Source organism: Nicotiana attenuata, unplaced genomic scaffold (assembly GCF_001879085.1).
Source record: "Nicotiana attenuata strain UT unplaced genomic scaffold, NIATTr2, whole genome shotgun sequence".
In the NCBI taxonomy this organism is placed as follows: Eukaryota; Viridiplantae; Streptophyta; class Magnoliopsida; order Solanales; family Solanaceae; genus Nicotiana; species Nicotiana attenuata.
In genome coordinates this window covers 2,729,408-2,751,444 of record NW_017670235.1, presented here as the reverse complement: position 1 = coordinate 2,751,444, position 22,037 = coordinate 2,729,408, and the positions used below count along the sequence as shown (strand labels likewise).

Genomic DNA, 22,037 nt, shown 5'->3' with positions numbered 1-22,037 from the left:
AGTGAGAAATAAAAATTTCTTGACACCACAATAGAAAATGGACTTTACTTTGGATTTTCAGTAATTTGCGGCGAGGGACCAGAGGAGCAGGAAACAAAAATAGCCTTTATTATTATTTTTAGGCTATAACTTGTATAAGGTCATTTTGTGGCTACCGATTGATATAAGTTCTGATCGAGTGGCTACAAATAAGTTTTGCTCAATTATTATTGTGGTGTTCTCTACAAATAAGTGCGTGTGCACAAAACAAAGTACTTGTGTAGGTGGGAGGTAATAAATATATGACTATAAAATAAATAATTAGAGTGTGCACACTTAGCCTTTCAAAAACCACCATTATTCTTTACTTGTCTATCAAGAAAATGTCAAAAATATGACTTTTAAAAACAAAGTATTCTTCTAATTTTGACCCCAAAACTCTCTTTTTGGTCCCTTTTTTCTACTTAAATAAATCAAAGTTACCAAACCCTTGCTCTTTCCCCTCCAAAAATTTACAAAGAAAAAAAAGACCCAAAAAAATGTTTGGTGGAGGAGACAATGAAAACCTCGGACCATTTCCCCAACGTTTGATGTTTCCTAATCTCCCCCTCCACCTCCTTCCCGGCGCCTCAATCTCCACCACTACCGCCGCCGTCGCCGGAGACGATGAGTTTCCTAAGAGGGACGAGCGTGTTCCGCCGTGGAGTAATCAGGAAACTAGGGATTTCATAGCTATTAGGGGTGAGCTTGAGAGGGAGTTTTCTTCGGCGAAGCGAAGTAATTGGAAGAATCTATGGGAGATGGTAGCTGCTAAGATGAAGGAGAGAGGGTATAGGAGAAGTGCTGAACAGTGTAAATCCAAGTGGAAGAATTTGGTCAATAGTTACAAGGTAATATATATATCCTCCTTCCGTTCCAATTTATGTGACATAGTTTGAATTGGTGCAGAGCTTAAGAATGAAATGAAAGATTTTGAAACTTGTTGTTTTGAACACATACATTTGTGTAACTATAAAAATTTGTCATAAAGGATAAAAATGGGATGTGTAAAGTTAATTGTTTCCAAAAATAGAAATGTCTCATTTTTTTAAAACGGACTAATAAAGAAATAGTATCACATAAACTGAAAAAATGTAAGGAGTACATGTCTTATGACTATGATAGTTCTTGGCATTATTTTATCTGCCCCGAAAAGAAATGACGGGTTTTGGAGTACAACAACGACAACAACAGGCCTAGTATAATCCCACAAGTAGGGTTTGGGGTAGTGTACGCAGCCTACCCCCAACCCAGTGAAGGTAGAGAGCGGGTTTTGGAGTATGAAGTGAATATATACAATTTTGGGTGTGAATTTAGACATTTTCTAATTTCTTTTATAAAAAAAAAACTTTATGAGACTAAGCAAAATTACTATAAAGTACAAATTTTATAGTTAGAAGAATCTAAAGAATGTTTAACATGGTCCTAACTTAAGAGAACTGTTTCACTCCCAATTAGTAATAGTACCAAAAAGCGTTCAATTGGTTTAGTGATGGATGGAGTTGAAATGAAGACCATGAGAGACTAGAGTTTTAATCCCGCAAGAAATCTAGATGATCTTTACCATTTGCCTTAGCCTTATTGGGTGGCAGATTTATCCAATACGTTTACGAATAGGAGGATGCAGGTACCCCATGGAATAGTTGACTTGCGCATAAGCTGGACTGACCACTACTATTGTTGAAAAGAGAAGAAGGTAGTATTGGTGTAAACAAATTAGGATAGAGGGAGTATCTAATATGTGCAAATGCAGTTAAAAATTCCTGTTTTGTTCGTCCTTTTTGATTGACTGATACTGATAAAATGGTCCTTTAGCAGTAAAATAATCTAAATTATTGGATTGTAATTGAGCTAGTTAACAAGGTGATATTTTCTGCTTGGGTTCATGTATGTGTATTCTGGCAACTATGATAACTTCATTCAATTAATAACAAAATTTTAGAGTAATCTGTAGTCCTCACATTTTTACTGCCAGTTATCTGCTTTGGATTTATGTTGGCTTTGAACTTGTATTTGAGAAGTGAGAAATTGAACTGGGAGGAGAACCATTAGGTTTCGGGTTCAAATGCCAGTGGAGGAAAAAACTATTAGGTTATTTTCTTCCTATCTGCCTAAGCCTTGGTGGACAGACCTACCCCGTATCTATGCTAGTGAGAGGTAAAAGGTACCCAGTGGAATAGCCAAGATGCGCGCAACTTGGCCAGATCGCACCAATTTTAAAAAAGATATTGAAAATGAAGTTACTAATGCTGAATAAATTATTACTTCCCCTTACCCATTTTATAAATAAATTATATTTACAAGGCACGAGATATTGGACGTTAATTCAAATTATATGTTGTATTAGTAGTAGTAGAAAAATATAGAATAACTGAAAAGGTAAATTGAGAGATAACATGACATCAAAGTATAATAAATCAAATTGTTGAAAGTTTAGAAAGTTGCATAAATAGAATGGTGTCAAATATATTGGGACATTTCAAAATGAGAAGTGTGGCATATAAATTGAGGTGAATGTACTTTTATCTTTTAGATATCTAGAGTTGTTGATTTCTTGATATTGAACATTTTTTAAGGGGTAGCTGCAGATAGCTTCCCAGATTATATCTCCCTATTTCATCTGGGAGATATAATGTGATTGTTAGAAACAATTCATTCTTGGTTGTGTTTGGTTTTGGCCTTTGGGTGGATTGTTTGGACGGTTGCTGGTTTTTACTAGATCCAGAATTGGAATTTGTGGACCAGTATTTGTTACATGTCACGTGTGAAGATTTGTTATTGAAGGTTTCCGTTGGAGGATATAACAAATTGAGAGATGCTTTAACAAATAAATTTGCCTATCATATGTGCACATTCCGATTCTGATGGAAATTTTCTTAGATGTCACCTGGAGTAGCATACTGTGGAAGGATAAGTGAGTGTCAGTGATGTATTCCTGTAATTGACTCTGAATTTGCAATAAGATCTGAAATCTTGTGTCAAGACTGCTTTTTTGGAGAGGAGAAGGGGTGTTGGACTTTTGGGGAAAAGAGGAGTTATTCAGTGAAACACTTTTTCCAAAGGAAAATCTCATTTGTTTCTAGCTGGTAGTCAAGGTTGGCGCTGTTGCTAAGTAAATAAAGTATCAGGACAGAGCAAACTTCATGGTTCACTTTGATGTACAATCAAATAGGAGACACTTGCTCTAGAGGGTGTTTTGGTAAGCTTATAAGTTAGTCAAATTAGCTTGTAAGCACTTTTTAACTTATCTGCGCGTTTGGTAAGCACCTAAAGTGCAAGTGCTTATAAGCCAAAATCATCCAATAGCCATAAGTTGGCCACTCTCAACTTATAACTTTTCGGCTTATAGCCATTTACTTTGACCAAGTATTTTCCTATTTTAGCCCTAATATTTTTTTCTTAATTCTCAAATTACTCTTCCCAAAATAGAACTCCCAACTCCCTCTCAACTCTATATTTGTCGTCTGTTCTTCTCCTTCTATAGATACTTTATAATTTATAATTTTTGTAAATAACATTAAGGACTTATTAGACATTTTAAGAGAAAAATTGCTTATCAGCATTTTCTAACCAAACACATGAGCTGCTTATCTATATTTGTCTGTCTGTTCTTCTCCTTCTATAGATACTTTATAATTTATAATTTTTGTAAATAACATTAAGGACTTATTAGACATTTTAAGAGAAAAATTGCTTATCAGCATTTTCTACGCAAACACATGAGCTGCTTATTTTCAATTTTATCACTTCTACCTAAGCACGTAATTACTACTAATTTATAAAATCAGTTTCAACACAAAAAAGTACTCTTTCGCACTTAATGCTTATCAACTACTTTCAATCGGCTAAACCAAACGGGCTCTTAGATTAATGATGATATGTTGTCAGAATGGGCTTTTATTCTCGTCTACTTTCCTTTTCATACTACTAAAGTTAGATTTGCACCTTCTTTTGTTCAAAGCGGGGGAGGGCTTAGTGATTTGCTTCTCCAGCAAAATATTTATATTACCATTCAAGTTGTTCCATAAAGTTGGAAGGATAGTAGAAAATATTTACTTGCTCCTTTCCAACTTTGGAGGCATTGAGAATGCTAATGCAAAGGGGTAGTGTTTTTTCACTCTTTAATTTTAAACCAAACAAAGGAATTATTTTTTTGAGAAGGACCAAACAAAGGAATTATCAACCTTATTTACTTCCGTTCTTCTTGGGCTGAGGTGTATTGCATGAGATCCCACTAGGATAAATTTATCTACCTTCCGTTAGCCAAGGTTCGTTCCCTGGGATCCTTTACTAATCAAGAGCATGAGCTATGCCTTGTGTGTAGATATCAGCTACACCCCTTTCCCAGCCCGTCCTTTTCTCTCCTTTTCTTAGGAGGAAGAATGAAAAGTTCTTTTTGTTTTTGGAATAAGAAGCAGACTGATATTCCCCAACACTTGTACTCAGTGATAACACTTTGCAACTCCTAGAAACAAATCATTCTTACTATTTCCCAAGTAATATTTAGAAACATTTTTGGCAAGTTGATTGAACCGAAGAAAATGAAAGTCAAGTATGAAGGAGTAAAGCCTTCTGTGGGACTATTGGATGTCTTCTTAGAAGGACGATCATACCAGTGTGTATTCTCTACTATAGGGCAATGAAGGATTGAATAGGAGTAGAAGATAGACAATTTGACTAGTTTCATGCTTACTAGAAGCTCATTCTCTTAAAAAATGGAAATGCATGAGGAGAACTTTGATGTAGTTGTTTGCTGTTATAATATCTTTACCCTCCCCGGGGAGAGAGATGATTGTGTCTTTGGCTGAATTTGCAGAGCAAGTTATTAGATTTCTATTTCCACAGGTCAACATATAAGTTGGTGAAATATTATTAAAAATAGTGAGCCAGAATAAAAACCTATATATGGACTATGAAGTTGTTTTTGCTTAAGGGCCTGCTTGAATCTTGAAGGCCTCTTCTTACTGCTTTATCATTTGTTTGCTGCTTTCTTCTAAGTCAGGTTATCGCTAAGATCCACTATCATCATATTCGGTTTTCGCTGCAAGATACTTCTTAACTTTCTGTGTCTGCCATAAATCTATCCATGGTTTTCATAAGTCACAGAGAAAACGTGGCGCTTGGTCATGTATGTAGTTCACTCGTATTAGTACAGGTCCAAAATATATAGCGCCTTCACAGCTTTATAACATGTCACTTTGTGTTTATAGATTCATTAACTATTGAAATTCAACTATCCAGGAGTCTCTTTAGGTGTAACAAGAGCTTTCCTGGTGCATCTTACCTACCAGATTATCTCATTATCTAATGAACTGAAAAGCTGCAAAAGATGAAAGAGAGAAAGTTACACTTCTTCATCAAAAAAAAAAAAAGTTACCCTTCTTATGTCTTGAATTTGCTCCGGAGAAACTTGCATATTTCCTTTAGATTTTGTTTTAATGGAAGCTTTAAACCTTCACAGGGCAAGGAATCATCTGATCCGGATAATGACGGACAATTTCCATATTTTGATGAGTTGCATGCACTTTTTACAGCAAGCACAAATAACCTAAATCAACTACAGTTTGAATCTGAGGCTGGTTCCCAACAGGCAAGGAAGAGGCCTCGGAGAACAATTAGAGATCAATCTTCAGAGGAAGTCTCAGAAGATGCAGAAGGTTATGCCTATGAGAGTGATGAAGTAAAATTAGCAAAAAGCAATGTTGCTCCCAAAAAGAAAATTGAAAAAGTAAAGCGACCAAGAGCAAACATCGCAGAGAAACCTTCAAGACAACCCAGCTTAGGAAGTACTAACAACAGTGGTAGAACTGTTGAAAATATTCAAGAAATGCTTAAAGATTTCTTTCAGCAGCAACTGAGGATTGAGATGCAATGGAGAGAGACAATGGAGAAGCGTGCTCGTGAAAGAGAAGTATTTGAGCAGGAATGGCGGTCGTCAATGGAGAAGCTCGAAAGGGATAGGATGATGATTGAACAGGCTTGGAGGGAGAGAGAGGAGCAAAGGAGAATGAGAGAGGAGAGCCGAGCTGAAAAGAGGGATGCCCTGTTGACGAGGCTTTTGAACAAACTCATTGGTGAAAATCATCCTTGAGATGATTCAGTTTGCTCATGTTATATATTAGATACAATGAGGAATTTTATGTTTGCTGGTTTATAGTAGAAGAATTAGGTAGGTTGCAAAATATTTGAAGAATTAAGACTTTGGCTTAGATAGAAGTAGGAATTACCAACGCGGAGAATCGCAATTCTCAAATGGATATGCAGGTTTCCTGATACATGTTCATGCTCTCTTTCTTGTAAATATTTACAGGAGGGGTTAATTAATTGAGCTGAATTGGGTGTGGATAAAAGGGTTGGCTTTGAGAGAAGAATGAATTGTTTTTAATTTGATCAAATTATATGGTGTACTGTAAAGCACTCATAGTATTGGAATCTAAGCATTTTACAATGCTATGTTTTCAAGATTTCAAATATGGAGTAGAATTATGTTTTTTTGTTAGTTATGTATTGAAAGCTGCATTTTCCTAGCCCAATATGGTTGTTGTCACAGGGGTGATTAATGTCACTCGAATTCTGCCCGAGGTTCACCTCCGTGCGGCAGTTAAGCCCAGCCTTGACTTCAGCCTTTCCAACACTTAGTTTTATTTTAGGGATGTTTTAAACTTAGAAAGATTTAGGCAGCAAAAATAGTAAATAAAGGCACACACGATATACAGGAATTTCTTCCCAACTCGTATTAATATGTGAATACAAGAACACAATAGCCAACCCTTTGGCCAAGACAAAGAATTCCGTAATTCCCTGTCCAAAACGATTTTCCCACCCTTAGGAAATGACTTAGACGATTTTGACTTAACAAAATACACAAAAGCTAAGTTCTGCCCATTTGGGACAGCTTATGCACATATTTATAGTGCTGTTGCCCAATTACGCTTGGCAGGATTTAGACAAGTAAGTTTACAAGCCCCAACTGATGGGAGAACATGTTAAAAACGTGTAGCACTAAGTCACGAAGTCAGCCATGATCTAAAAATGTGCCCATGATCAACAATGCTTGAAATGGGCAGTTGTAACCGCTCAACCGCTCCATCATGTGCACTGCATGTGTTTGATTTGGCCAATTCCTGCACGCCCAAGGTTGGCATTGCGCCCAGCCTCGCCCTTTGACATTGCTCCGCCCCAATGCCATGATCATAGCTCACCGCCCACTGACTTGGTCGCACACGCTCATTGCCACAGCTGCCCGCTTTGTCAAGCCGCCCTCAACTTGATCAAATCTGCCCGCATCAATTGTTATTGCTTGTCCCGCACTGCCTTGCCTTGTCTTGCCATGTCTTAGCCCCTGCTTGACATGGCTTTGCCTTGCCATTGTTTAGCCAACCCGCACATCCAAGTAAAATGCGCTTTGCTTCCGTTCAAGGTGCGTTTGTCAACCCCGCATAATCCGTCATGCCGAGCTGCCCGTCATGATATTGTCCCAATTTTAAGGTTGTTGCCAAGTCCATCATGAAAATCCTTGCCACAACCCACACCTGTCGAGGACCTTTGTCAAGGGGTAACAGTTGTCCTGAATTCACATTGAAAAGTAAAGGTATGTTTTCAAGAATGATCACTCAATTTCATTTTATTGCACCAACCTCAATAAACTATTTTTTTGTTACAAAAAATCATTTAAATTCGCAAGCAGCTAAACTTACTGCATCAATCACAGAAGATGCTGAGTTAGTCGATACATGATGACATATAGGAGGTACATAGAATAGTCAACGTGCATACAAACTAGTCCGGACACCACCAAAATTAAGAAAAATAATAACTAAAGTAGACATTAAACAATGACTTGCCATTCCAACTCAGTATCCAAATTGAATCACAAATAAAACAAAAGTTATGTGTTGGTTTCCATCACTGTACTGCTACACCCTTTCTAACTCCATGATGTGTTTATCCAGTTGGTCCTTCAACTCTTCCCTCCAGCCTTGGATCAGTCTCTCCTGCTTAGCTATGAGTTCAGTCTTCGTTTTCAACTCTTCTTCCATCTTTTCAATCTCCTGCACGTAGAAATTAATTAGAATCCGTAATAATCCATTAACAAAAGTAGAAAGGGGAGGTAACCGCAAGGAGTCCGTAGGTACTACGATATCAATCATAATATTACCAACAAATTACCTTCCTAAGCATCTCTGGCCTTGTAGGCAGATCTTCGCGTTGCAACCCGATCAAATGAAGTTGAAGTTTCTTGGCAGCCTCCATGAAATCTCTGGCATGTCTCTCTACATCGACTAGGTAATGAAAAAAATTTCAACCTCGATCAGCCAAAAGAGAAAAAACAAATCAATGAATTCCACAGCTAATAAGCCCAGCAGCTACACTGTAAATTTTAAAAAGACACTAAGACAAAAAAGGAAAAGATACAAAACAAGGCAATACAGCTTTATTTCAATGTTGCTGTTTCTAGAAAATTCTGAAAAAGAGCATTAGATGCGGTTAATTTTTCCACTCATCCCAAAGAAAATGCAATGCTAAGAAAACTTAGCTGTGATGTTGTTACCAGTAGTTGGGTACTCATATTTTTAAATACATAAAGGAATCTTGAATCAGAGGACATATAATTTTGCTTCAGCAATGAAGAGAGAAGCCTGGATAAATTGTCCAGTTCAGTATACCCTATGCTGACTTTTGACCAAAATGTGCAATATTTGGTTCATTCAAGCTAATCTCTGAAGAGCCTGAAACAATTGATGACTAGTTGTAATCATCTACTCATCCAAAGAAAAAGAACTATTGATGACTAGTGCATTAAATCACATAGAGCATACATGATAGACTTTACAATAGATCGAAAACGATAAAAGCAATTTGTTTTTAGAGCTCTGGCCATCCCGCCTTACTATATGATTAAATCGCTTATGGCAATTTGACTTTCTTCACTAAAATACTCCTCCCCTCAAATAACTGTCACTGACCCCTATATAATCACCAGAAAGCTTTAAAGCTCCAAACCCAAGTAAGATCTTGGAACTGTCCTTTATTATTATTTACTATTTTAATGCTCAAGTACGATCTTTCATGTGGGTTCTGCATATTCATGGAAATCTTCAAAAACTTGCACAAATGGAAAAACAAATTATAGCAACATAATAATAGTAGTTGGATTCATGTTGCATCCAAGGGTGTGGCTAGTGGTCGATGAAGCTAGAATGAACCATGAAAGTCAGGGTTCAAATCTCAACAAAGGCAAAAAGTTCTAGATAATTTCTTCCTATTTGTACAAATCATTTATTAAAAAAAACAAAACAAAACAGTAGTCTAGTTGGATTCATATTCCACCCGGATGATCTGTGAAGTAGGAACTGACGACGGTTCAAATCTCAACAGAACTAAGAATTGCTAGGTGATTTCTTCTATTTGGCCAAACTGTGGTGGACAGAATTATCCGATACTTGTGCTAGTGGGGGAGGTACCAAGGGCTAGGTGAATAAGTTGAGGCGCAAGCAAGCTAGCCCGAATACCCCTGTGCTGAAAAAGATAGTTTACTTGTATTCATATTTCAGTTGTGGAACTTTACTGGTGTACGAATTAACAATTCAACAAAACGCCAAAACCTCACGTCTCAAACACAAGCATTCATGAGAGATTGAGCTTCTCTGAACATTAATTAAGGATGACATAGAGCTTCAAAAATAACACTCAGAGAAGAGATTATAAAGCAAGACAGAAGTTAGCATACATAGGATATAAGTGACTATTTCAGTTTTATTGCTTTCTTCTGATTTATCACTAAGCTTATCCTTCAAAAGACTCATCTCACAATGCTAGAGACACAAGATTTGCACTAATTCAAGAAAATTGGTAAGGATTGCACATACAGCTATAGGCCTGAAATTACTCACTCTGATGATATGGATGGGCTGAACGGTCTATTGCCTGGAGTTCTCGTGCAGGCAAACACGGTAGTAATGCAGCTTCTAATGCTATCACACAGGCGATCATGTCGTCCTTTGGCGTATGAGAATTTATCTGTGGTTCAGTATTGTGCTGTTGATCAACATGATGTCTGTCAGCCATGTACCTCGAGCAAATGCAGAATGGCAACCCTTACTTCAAAGACCAGTTGGAGATGCTATAGCCCTTAAGAATAAAAATAACTGGATGAAACATGCTTGAAAACTGACTTAAAAAAAATCAAAGAAAGCCTCTGTTCTGCTCAAGCAACGAAAAAGTAATTCTTGTTGTGCCTATGATGTAGTAGTGCATTTAGCGGGTTGTTAGCAAGTGTGTATTGTCTTACGAGAATAGAGGGTGGTGTGGATCAACTAGAAAAAGGTATGCATATAAGTAGTTGTTCCAAAGCAACTACAAAGAGATTCTTTAACTAAAAAGAATTCGGTTTAGACGTAGGATACATATTCAAAAGTTTTCGCAATTCAATCATATATTGACAGAATCAGTCAAGATTTGACCTTTTCGATCTCTAACACACGGGAGGCCAGGGGAAAAGAAGATACATATAGACGAGATATCTAACAACAATGTCACACCTCCTTTTTCTCGAGAGGGATAGGGATTTTTTCCAATTTAAGTGACAATAATCGAAACGGAATTATTTATATTCAAATTCAGAGTCGCCGCTTGGGATAATTTATGGTGTTCCAAGTCACCGGTTTAAAATCCTGAATCGAGTAAGTTTGACTCTGTTTTACAGTCCGCGAAACATAGAAATGCGGGGTAAGGAATTCTGTTAACCCGGGAGAAGGTATTAGGCATTCCCGGGTTCCGTGGTTTTAGCACGGTCGCCCAACTATTAATGATTGGCCTAATTATCTGATTAATTACATATTTAGAACCTATTGTGCATTTTTAACCTTTTTAAAACCGCTTTTTAATTATTTCTAAAATTATTTTCTGGAACAAGTCATGATTGTCGTACACTTGTCGTTTTGGTACACATTGCAAACCGCGTCATATGAAATGCACCCGCGATTTACAACATGTTTATTTTTATTATTATTAGAAGTTGTGGTCGAGTCGCGTGAAACGCACATTCGAATTGGGGATTACGTATCATGACTATGACACGGGAACCATACCCATAGTCACGATGATTCATTTACGCGCCTAAAAGTTTACCTACCCACGTGTGGTCGGCCTAAGCATATTCCTAGCGGTTAAGTAATAACATAAACAAATGAAACAAAACTAAATGAGAGCTCCTACTTCTGATTCATTTCGTTTCCTGACATCCTTCTAAGTTAACCGGGAAACACAATCCTTACAAAGAATGCCAAAACTCTAGTCATGGAATGTTGATCAATGTAGAAACAAATCAATCGATCGTGGAGTTAGCATGAATTCATATTGTCCTTAGACTTCAACTAAACTATTGGCATGTTTTAACAGAAAAGAAGAAACCATCAAAATGTGATCCTTAATCAGCATAGTAACAAGACTAACATATTCACTTGAAAGCCAACAACTTTTATCACCAACTCGGCTAAATCGAACAAAAGATTTGAACTTGAATTATCACTTCCTCTCAAATGCGAATCAACTACCTCTGAATTATCTATTCTGTCATTGTTCACATCCGTAGTTACAGAATCCTCTTTCAACATTAAACGATCATCGAATTACTTATTATTACACTACGACTACATTTTAAGCTCAAAATCAACCAAACAAACAGGGATATTCGTGAGAATCATGACGAGCACATCACTAATCCTTCATACAATAACCAAACTGAATTAAACATGTTCGAAGCAGGTCTAAGCCTAAAGGTGACGCCAAGAATACTCCAAGAGATCTATGCAACCACAAATCAGATTGGAATCCGATAGAGCACGTTGAAACCAAGCAAACAGGGCACTCAGTCACATTGAACTTCAATATCAAAGCAAGTAAAAAGGAAAGAAAGAAAAACAGACCTGAAATTAAAGCTTCAATTAACTGAAATTTTCAGCAATTACACAAGCAACGTAAGCCAACTACTAAAGCCGAAATTGGAGACAGACGGAACTCGAACAAAACAACTTCGAACAGCACCCCAATCAATCAACCTCGAATCTTCAACGATGACTGAAATAGATGACTGATGCCACCGGAATTTTCGCCGGGAAAACTGAGTTCATCGACGAAGAGGGATTTGACGGCAGAAAATCGATTTTATGTGGTGTTCATGGTGTTTGTGTGCGGTGTTAATGGAGGTATTGGCTGGTTTTTCTCGAACCTCAGTTTCCCGTTTCACTAGAGATGAAAGAGGGGACAATTGGAGCAGATTTTCCGGCGGTTCTGGTGGTAGACATCGGAGGGAGAGGCGGATGGTTTTTGGAGAACCAGGGGTGGTTTTTCGGCTGTCCTCTCTGTTCGTTTCTCACTGTATCATCCTCTATCTCTGTGTGTGTGTTTTCGGCGATGGGGGGTGAGGACGGAGTTGCTGGCGGCTTGGTGGTGTAAGGGTGGTGGAGTTGGGTCTATTAAGGGTTGAAGAAGAAGAGGGCCGTGTGTAATTTGGTAAATACGGAACTGGAATTTTTACCTCATATACCAAATATTAACACCTTATTTATTTTAAATAAATATAATTTTAAAATATTATATTCTATACCTACCTTTTAATATTTATAGCAAAATATCTAATTTTAATTAATTCCTACCCCTAAGCCACTAAATACGCTATTCAGTTATACTATTTTCTTTCTCTACATGCCATTCTCTTCCCCATTCCCTGAAAACACGATGCTCAATCTCAAAATTCCTCTCACCCACATCACCTACGTTCTCTCCGATCCTGATTTCCCCAATTCCATCGGACGTTGCTTTCGCTTAATTTTCTTAATATATACCCGATTTGAGCAAACTTCAGACACTACTTCCACTTCCTTCTTCTTCTCTTTTTCTTATTTTCTTTCTTCTCCTTTCTTCTTTGTTGCTGTTTGAAAGCTATAGGTATGTTAATATTAGAGAAAGAAGAAATTAAGTGTTTGGATTCTGATAATGTGAATTGTGGGATTTATTTTGAGGAATATACTATTTTTTTCGATCGGCGCGCACAACACAGGGGTTTTTGCTCGACGGCGGATTCGCCGACAATTAGGGTTTGTTCTTCAATAAAGACGACAGAGTTTGGGTCTGAGCAACTTGATTTTCTGTTAATATACTTCAATGTATTTTCAACGTATCACGGTTTATTTTCATGTATTTTATTATATTCATTATCTTTTTTTTTATTATAATTCAATGTATGTCGTTGTATTCCATGTATTTCATTGTATTCACTGTCTTTTTTTTCATTTTATTTCAATGTATCCCGCTGTATTCTATGTATTTCATTGTATTCACTGTCTCGCTATATGCCATGAATGTGTTTATATTTTTTTTTTAATCAATATAATTTATGTATTCAGATGTATTATATAATTTCTCTGAAGATTGCTATCTTTTTGGGGTATTTTTCGGTTAAGAATCTTTTTTATAACTGGAAAATACAATTTTTGTGTGTTATAATTGAGTTTGTTGAGTTATATTAGGAGTCTATTATGTTAATTGATTCACTTTCCGTTTAATAATCCCCTGTTTTGCGCCGTGAATATAGTCGAATACATTCAAATACAATAATCTGTCCAGTTGTAATCCCATGTTTCACGCCATAAATACAATCGAATACACTCGAATACAACAACTGATAAGCTGGACTTCCCTGATTCACGCCTATTTTTGCTATTGTATTCATGAATATAACAGCTTAAATACATCTAATACATCTTATAACAACAGAAAACATATCTACAATCCGTAATATAGCAAATGGTATCTATAGATAGCTAATTACCAATAAAAGATAGTGCTTTATGAAAATTTCTCTACGGAATTACCGTACCGAAACCTAAAATTTTGGTATTTGGTATACGGTATTTTGGTATTTGGTATGATATTTGGTTTAAGTTTTTAAAATATTGGTATTAGGTATGGTATTTGGTATTTTAAAATAAAATACCGAAATACCGATACCGTACCGAAATATATATTATATTACACAAAACACATATTATCAATTATAACATAAATATAAAAAATCTAAAATTTTACTTTCCTTTATTCTCTAAGTTCATCAATTAACTCTAAAAGCAAGTAACAAGACATTTCTAATGATCAAATATGCTTTTATATACAATTTTCTCTATTTGGGTCGATACTTTCTAGTTTTGGACAAAAAAATTGTCAACAAACATTTTTAGTTTTGTATTTTTGAGTACTCTAATTAGGAATATTAAAGTCTATAGCTCTATGCACGTTAGTATTCAAACCGAATAAACCGAAACCGAAAGGAGAAAAACCGAACCATACCGAATTTAATTAGGTACGGTATTGGTATAAGATTTTAAGAAACCGAATACCGAAAATACCGAACCGAAATATCTAAATACCGTACCGTACCGTACCGACCGACGCACACCCCTAGCTTAGGGTGTGTTCAGAAGAGGGAACGACTGGTTGTTTTAGTGGATTCGACTGTATTCATGGAGTGAAACATGGGATTACAGCTGGACAAATTATTGTATTCGACTGTATTCACGGCGTGAAATAGGGGATTACACTGTTTTTAACGGAAAGTGAATCAATTAACATAATAGACTCCTAATATAACTCAACAAACTCAATTATAACACACAAATTTTGTATTTCAAGTTATAAAAAAGATCCTCAACCGAAAAATACCCCAAAAACATAGCAATCTTCAGAGAAATTATATAATACATCTGAATACATGAATTATATTAATTAAAAAAAATATATGAATACATTCATGGCATATAGCGAGATAGTGAATAAAATGAAATACATAGAATACATCGGGATACATCGAAATACAATGAAAAAAAACAATGAATATGATGAAATACGTAGAATACAACGAGATACATTGAAATACAATGAAAAAAGGTAACAGACTCTTCAAGTTGCTCAGCCCCAAACTCTATCGTCTTTGTTCAAGAATAATCCTAATATCGTCTCGTCGATAGCAGATTTCGAACCTCCATTGTCAGCCCCAATGTACCCAAAAAATTCCTTTCGAAAATACCTGACAGTGAGTAATGGTCATGCTTTTTGCAAAAATTACTTATGTAGTTGATGTAATTACTCCAGCAACCCTTTTCTGTATTTGCGTAATCTTTGAGTAATTACATCAAAGATTACTCCTGATGTAATCTAATGGTCATGCTTTTTGAAAAAATGATCTACAATGGCTCCTTTTGAATGACAGCGTGACGGAGGATTCTCGGCTTAGGGTTGCTGCTGTCGTCGGAAGAGTCGGTGACGACGTAGAATTGGCCGGCTTTGCCGACGGTGGTCCCTTTACCAAAGCCCATTGCACAATCTGCTAAATTTTCATTGTCAGCCCCAATTTACCTTTCAATAGCAGATTTCGAACCTCCATCTTTCTCTCTAGGGTTTGATTTCGACATTGATTTAGAGGCCCAGGCCACTGACAATGAAAATTTCGTTCGACAATGGAGATGAATCAGTGGAGAATCATGGTTGTATTCATGGAGAAAGACAGGCGTTGAGAGAGGGAGGTTGGAGAAAAATCTGAAAGAATGAGAGAGAAAAATAATACAAAACGTATTTTATGGCTTAAGGGTAGGAATTGACCATAAATAAATATTTGGCTACAAAAATCAAAAGGTAGCTATGGAATATAATTTTTTAAAAGGGTATTTATTTAAAATAAATAAGGTATCAACCTTTGCTATAGGAGGTAAAAATTCCCTTTTTTATGGGTTTAAGGGTATTGGGCTTTAAAATTGGGCCATTTCTTGGACCTCTTGAATTAAGACCAAATAAAACTAGCCTCAAATTTCATACTCTTTCTTCTAAAAATGATATAAAATTTCTAATATAAAATATAAACTAATTATAATTAATTAAAATAAATAATATAATATTATGAAACTATTTTGGTATTTTTTCAAGATTATATAAAAATAAAAATCCTAGTAAAATAGTATGACTACAAAAACATTAATGAAACTATTTTTTTTTTAATTTTTATTTTTGTGATAAAATAAAGTAAAAGAGTCAAAGCTAGTTAAAATAGCGATCTTTGATCTAAACTAAATATTTAAATGCTAAAATATGTAAAATCTCGGGGAGGGTCAAAAATTACATGTCTACAGCTGCCCCTCTTTGACTGGAAACACGAAGAGTTTTCAGACAAAGAACGACGAGACAGGTTTTTTGACCCGACCCTTATTTAGAGAGACCAAAAAGCTAAAAGAAAGGAGAATATGGCCGAGCCCTGGTATCTGAGCTGCCTACATATCATTGGCTATAAAGGAATCAGGCCACGTGTAGTTCAGAAATAGGAACAGTGATGGAGTATACCGAGGTGGAGAGCCGATTGAGGTGCCGTTCCGTCGAGGTTCCGGTCCGCAGCCCTGCTATTACATCAAAATCAAAAATAAAAATGACTAACTAAACTTGTCGGCTATTAGTTACAAGATTCCTATCTATAAGTCTTCTAAAGCTTGATTGAGTCTTGAACGGTTCTTCATGCAGACTTTGATTCGAACCTTGATGCTTGGTAGCTGCAGGTGCTGATTCACTCTTCCATGGCTTTTTCAGATCAAAAGGGGACATGCCGTGCTCGTGACTTCATCCACGTCTTGAGCAGTTCACATTTTTTTTCTGCTACTGCATTTGGATTCACTTCTTTTTCTTTTTTTTCTGGATTGAGACTACTTCTGTTGATCATCTCGGACCGTTGACTCGCATTCTTGCCGCGAGCTTCTGCTACTTCTAACTTGAATTGAATTCTGAAATGACTTCCCTTGTTCTCTAGGTGGGTGCCTGCAATAAAAACAACAAAACAAATGAAATTTTTTGCCCCAGTTTGCACTCGAAAGATTTGTGAGTTGTTAGCAAAACTGTAAACCACTTATGTTAGATGCAATGATGAGAGTAAACTAAAAACTCGACTAAGATGTGCGTCTCCTGTGAGTAAAACCAAGAAAATTTGACTAGAAAATGCATCTACTAAAAATAAAATCTGAATGACCCAGATTAGGAATTGCGTCTTCTACGGGTGAAACTTGAATGAACAAACTACGAAGTGCATCTCCTAGGGCTAAACTTAAATGACCCAAATTAGGAAGTGCGTCTCCTAGGGGTGAAATCTCAATTTAGGAAGTGCATCTCCTAAAAGTATATCCTGAAAAACCCAGACTAGGAAGTGCATCTCCTAGGGGTGAAACTTGAATGAACCAACTAGGAAGTGCGTCTCCTAGGGTTGAGCTTAAATGACCCAAACTAAGTGTGTCTCCCAGGGGTGAAATCTCAATTTAGGAAGTGCGTCTCCTAAAACAAAATATAACTTGAAAGACCCAGACTAGGAAGTGCATCTCCTAGGGGTAGAACTTCAATGACTCAACCTAGGAAGTGCATCAATGACCCAAACTAGGAAGTGCATCTCCTAGGGGTAAAGTCTCAATTTAGGAAGTGCGTCTCCTAAAACAAATCATAACTTGAAAGACCCCGACTAGGAAGTGCGTCTCCTAGGGGTGAAACTTCAATGAATCAAACTAGGAAGTGCGTCTCCTAGGAATGAACTTAAATGACCCAAACTAGGAAGTGCGTCTCCTAGAGGTAAAATCTCAATGCAGGAAGTGCGTTTCCTAAAACAAAAATATAACCTGAAATACCCAAACTAGGAGGTGCGTCTCCCAGGGGTGAAATCTCAATTTAGGAAGCGCGTCTCCTAAAATAAAAATATAACTTGAAAGACCCAGACTAGGAAGTGCGTCTCCTAGGGGTGAAACCTTTAACCTAAAATTAGGAAGTGCGTCTCCTAGATTTGAGATTGAGCTTGAGGATAACTATAAACGGAGCTTGACTTGACTAAAAATTGACCCTATTCTCGAGGCTGGACCCCTAAACTTAAGAAAAACTAATACTAACATCTTAAGGAGAATTAAAAAACTGACCCTATTCTCCAGGCGGGACCCCTGAAATTAAGGAAACTAAAGACTATCAACTTAACAAAATCAAAAATTGGCCCTATTCTCTAGGCGGGTCCCCGGAGCTTAAGAAAACTAAAGACTAACAACTGGAGGAAACTAAAAACTGACCATATTCTCCAGGCGGGACCCCTGATCTAAAGGAATGCTAAAGATTAACGACTTAAGAAAAATTAAAACTGACCATATTCTTCAGGCGGGACCCCTGATCTTAAGGAAAATGAAAGATTAACAACTTAAGAAAAATTAAAAACTGGCCCTATTTTTCAGGTGAGACCCCTGAATATAAGAAAACTAAGTATTCTTCACAACTAGGGCAAATTCTTGGGAGATGATGATCTTCTCAACTAGGGGGATGCCTAGGAGATAAAAAAAACATTCTCAAACAGCTTTTGTGCTGACAAAATTGGGCATGACACTTGAAAATTTCAAGCTTGCAAGCTTTGATTTGGACACAGTCTTCGTCCCTGTTTCAAACAAAGAAAGCTTATGAGTTTAACTTTGAGGGCGATTCCTCCTTCACCTCCGATGATAACTTTGATTTCAACTTGGAATACCATGCTTGTTTATTGACTAACCACTTTCTTTCAACCCTTATCATAGAAAACACCTCCGATCCATTCAAGCCCAATATCCTCTATCTGTTGCATTTTGCTCGTGAATTGATATTTACCGAACCTTTGCATTTCACATGAATCCCAAAGCACGTTGATTGTTACCAACTCAGTGTGCATACTATTCTTTCCTAACTTATGCCACTTTGATGTGCTAGCCAGAATCCGTTTTGTGCAATTGGAAAGCTGGTAGAAAATTTTGAAGTCATTTCTCACTTGTTCTAACCAAACAGACTCAAGAAGAGGAAGTAACAAGAAAATTACAAAGTAGAAATTTATCAGATGTGGATACCAACTCTAATGACCATGACATGCACTTTGGATTAAGTGGCCTAATCTATCAAGCAAGTGTAATGTTCAACTCCTGTTGTACCTCTGAGCCGTGAAACTGGGCTTCAATGCTCTGATTATCCTACCTGACTCACTATCCTTATTCGACTTGTAGTGCCCGAAGGGTTTTCACCATCAAGCCTCTCTCATTTTGCTCTTTCTCTCAACTTACTGTCGCCATATGGTGCCTGTGAAGGTTTTCACCGATAAGACTCTCTCATCTTGTTCTTTTTCTTTTTATTTCCTCTGATTCTGTAGATGACAAGGTATTGACCATAGTAAAAACATTATATGCTCCTGGCATGTCTAGCTCGGCACTCTCAAAGGTTATCTGGGAGGTCTTTTTTGGATTGTAATGTGGCTTTTGGACTGGGTTAGAAAGAGAGAATATCATAAAGGCTCAAAATAACTAAGACAACGGGGTTAATCTATTTACAACTTTTGGAATCCATTCTAAAAACTTTTCCCCAATTTCTAAAACAAGAGAATTTGATTCTTTTTTTTTGGGATGGAATTTCTAAGAAAGACTGCCCCACTCTCGACTTTGTGGGATCATGAAATATTTTATTTGGTGCGACGAACCTTAAGGCTGCCTACGTATCTTGTGGTGACAAGAATCGGGTCGAACGTAGTTCAAAAGGATACTTTTTGTTGCTATTTTCCTTTCTTTTTCTTTTTCTTTTTCCTTCTTTCTTTTTTTTTTCTTTTTCTCTTTTTTTTTAGAATGAACTTTCTAAAACAAACCTATGGGGACATGAACTTTTTTTTATGACTCTAACTTGATTCCAAAAGAGGGGAGGTCAAGAAAATTAGCACAGGCTCAAAAGGGGTACCGAATGGTATAAAGTGTTTGGGTAGCTGAAATAGGGCCTCCCAATCCCTGAAAATGCCAAGTATAACACATGCAACTTGAAAATGAAAAAGGAAGATCATGCAAAACATTTCTTTTGCAGCTTCGGCATTGATATCACTGATATGCCTTCCATTTTTTTTAGTGCCTTGTCAAGTACAAAACTCTCGTTGGGTGATTCCCTCTTCACAATGGATATCCTCCGTCAATTCGGAGCAAATTCCTTGGCTTTATCTCGTAACTTGAGATGCACTTGAACTCAAAGTTGCTCGCTTAAAATTGTCCGGGATGCACTCTTCCTTAATGAATTCTTGTCATCCTATTAACTTCCCAAATTATCTGCCCCAGTTTCACACAATTCGGGCTTTAAATGATCTCGAGATGTCCAAACCTTTACTTATTTCCTTAAATGTCTCTATCATCTTCAAAATTGTTTCATTGCTTCATGATTAGACTAACTTTTAAGACCAGACTGAGAATTACGCGTGCATGTCATGTCACTAGAATCAGCAGGAAAAGACTATAAAAGGAAATGAGAACTAAACAAAAACTGAAAAGAAATAACAGAAAATAGGAAATTGCATTAGACAGACGGTGAAAGGGTTTGAACAAGAGAACAAGCAAAATAAACTAGGGTTACAACCTTGGAAAAACCTAGACAACAATAAACAATCTACTACGATAAACGAGCAAGGCAAAATAAAATGATATAAGGGTTTGAGTCACAAGACAATATCTGGGTTACAACCCTGAAATAACCCAGACAATAGAAATGACAACAAAATAAACCACCAGCACTCCCCTTGGCTAGCCAAGAAAGGAGTGTCTTGCCAATTACCAAGCTTGACATCTTAGCCACTGAGTTCCACATCAATATTATCAAGACCATTACCAACTTCAATATCATTAACTTCAATCAGCAAGTTCCCAAGAGGATTCTCATACTCCCTGTCACCACGCATCATCCCCACAAAGTGTGCATCATCATGTGCAGGTAAAGGATTATGCGCGATATTCTGGGTGTCACTGTCCTGGATCACTATTATCCCTTCTTGAATTATTATTTCTATTTCCTTTTTCAAAGCACGACAATCTTCAATGCTATGACCTTGGACGTTAGAGTGGTACATGCACCGTACAGTAGGATCAAAACCTTTTGCATATGGGTCCGGAGTATAGCCTAGGAGCGGCTCAATCAGGCCAGAATGTTATAACTTTTCAAACAGGCTTGTGTAGGATTCTCCAATTGGCGTGAAACTATTTCTTTGCCTTTGTTCCCCTCCATGCCCCAGTTTTCTAGGGTTGTTGGATGCTCGAAAATGTTGTGAAGGCAAAAGTGCATTATGCGGTGCTGGCGCTCGCCATGAGGAGTGACCCAGTGGTTGGACAGATGACCGGACGTTGTTCGGAGGATAGTACTTGGGTGGATTATGTGGAGCTTGGGAATAGGTTTGGGGTTGGGGTTGAGGCTGAGTATATTGTGAGGCGGACCCGTTGGACCATGTCGAGATCCTGAGACAACCATGGCAACATCATCATGTTCCTTCTGACCCAGCAAGCTTCCTGTATCATTCTGAATTGCTTGTGTTGTGGCTTTTAAAGCAGAATAGCTCATGATCTTGCTCGACTTCAACCCATCTTCCAACATTTATCCCATTTTTACCATATCATTAAAGGCTTACCCACAGCCGAAATCAAATGCCCAAAGTAAGTTGGCTCTTGAGCTTGAAGAAAGTACTCGACCATCTCGTCCTCTTCCATCGGGGGATTGACTCGGGCAGCTTGCTCTCTCCATCTAAACTCGTATTCCCTAAAGCTTTCATTAGGCTTCTTTTCCATCTTGGTGAGGGACATGTGATCCGGGATAATTTCTATATTGTACTGAAAGTGCCAAACAAAGGCCTGAGCCATATCGTCCCATGTGTACCACTTGCTAGTGTCTTGGCGGGTGTACCACTCCAGAGCTGCCCCATTCAGACTCTGACTGAAATACGCCATCAATAATTTATCCTTCCCGCCAGCGCCTCTCATCTTACTGCAGTAGCCCCTCAAATGGGCCACGGGATCTCCATGTCCATCATACAAATCAAACTTTGGCATCTTAAACCCAACAGGCAGTTGGATGTCAGGAAACAAGCACAAGTCTTTGTAAGACACGTTCATCTGGCTCCCTATCCCTTGCGTGTTTCTTAAAGGCTGCTCTAAGAT

At 37.3% G+C, this 22,037-nt stretch overlaps 2 protein-coding genes across 3 annotated transcripts; one reads left to right on the top strand and one right to left on the bottom strand.

The window, feature by feature from the left end:
- The first annotated feature begins 323 nt into the window (after window positions 1-323).
- Window positions 324-6,509, top strand: LOC109236369 (trihelix transcription factor GT-3b-like). The gene is made up of 2 exons (XM_019402544.1): window positions 324-869; window positions 5,480-6,509. The coding sequence occupies exons 1-2, from the start codon at window positions 519-521 to the stop codon at window positions 6,107-6,109; spliced, it is 981 nt and encodes a 326-aa protein (XP_019258089.1). The 5' UTR covers window positions 324-518; the 3' UTR covers window positions 6,110-6,509.
- A 1,147-nt stretch (window positions 6,510-7,656) lies between these two features.
- LOC109236368 (mediator of RNA polymerase II transcription subunit 28) lies at window positions 7,657-12,548 on the bottom strand. 2 transcript variants are annotated; one of them, XM_019402542.1, is made up of 4 exons: window positions 11,946-12,548; window positions 9,912-10,149; window positions 8,188-8,300; window positions 7,657-8,069 (listed from the first exon to the last, which is right to left on the bottom strand). In XM_019402542.1, exons 2-4 carry the CDS (start codon window positions 10,084-10,086, stop codon window positions 7,935-7,937), a joined length of 423 nt encoding a protein of 140 aa, XP_019258087.1. In that variant the 5' UTR covers window positions 10,087-10,149; window positions 11,946-12,548; the 3' UTR covers window positions 7,657-7,934. The 2 variants fall into 2 exon arrangements, with proteins under 2 accessions (XP_019258087.1, XP_019258088.1); XM_019402543.1 differs by having other exon boundaries at window positions 9,912-10,141.
- Window positions 12,549-22,037: the final 9,489 nt, after the last annotated feature.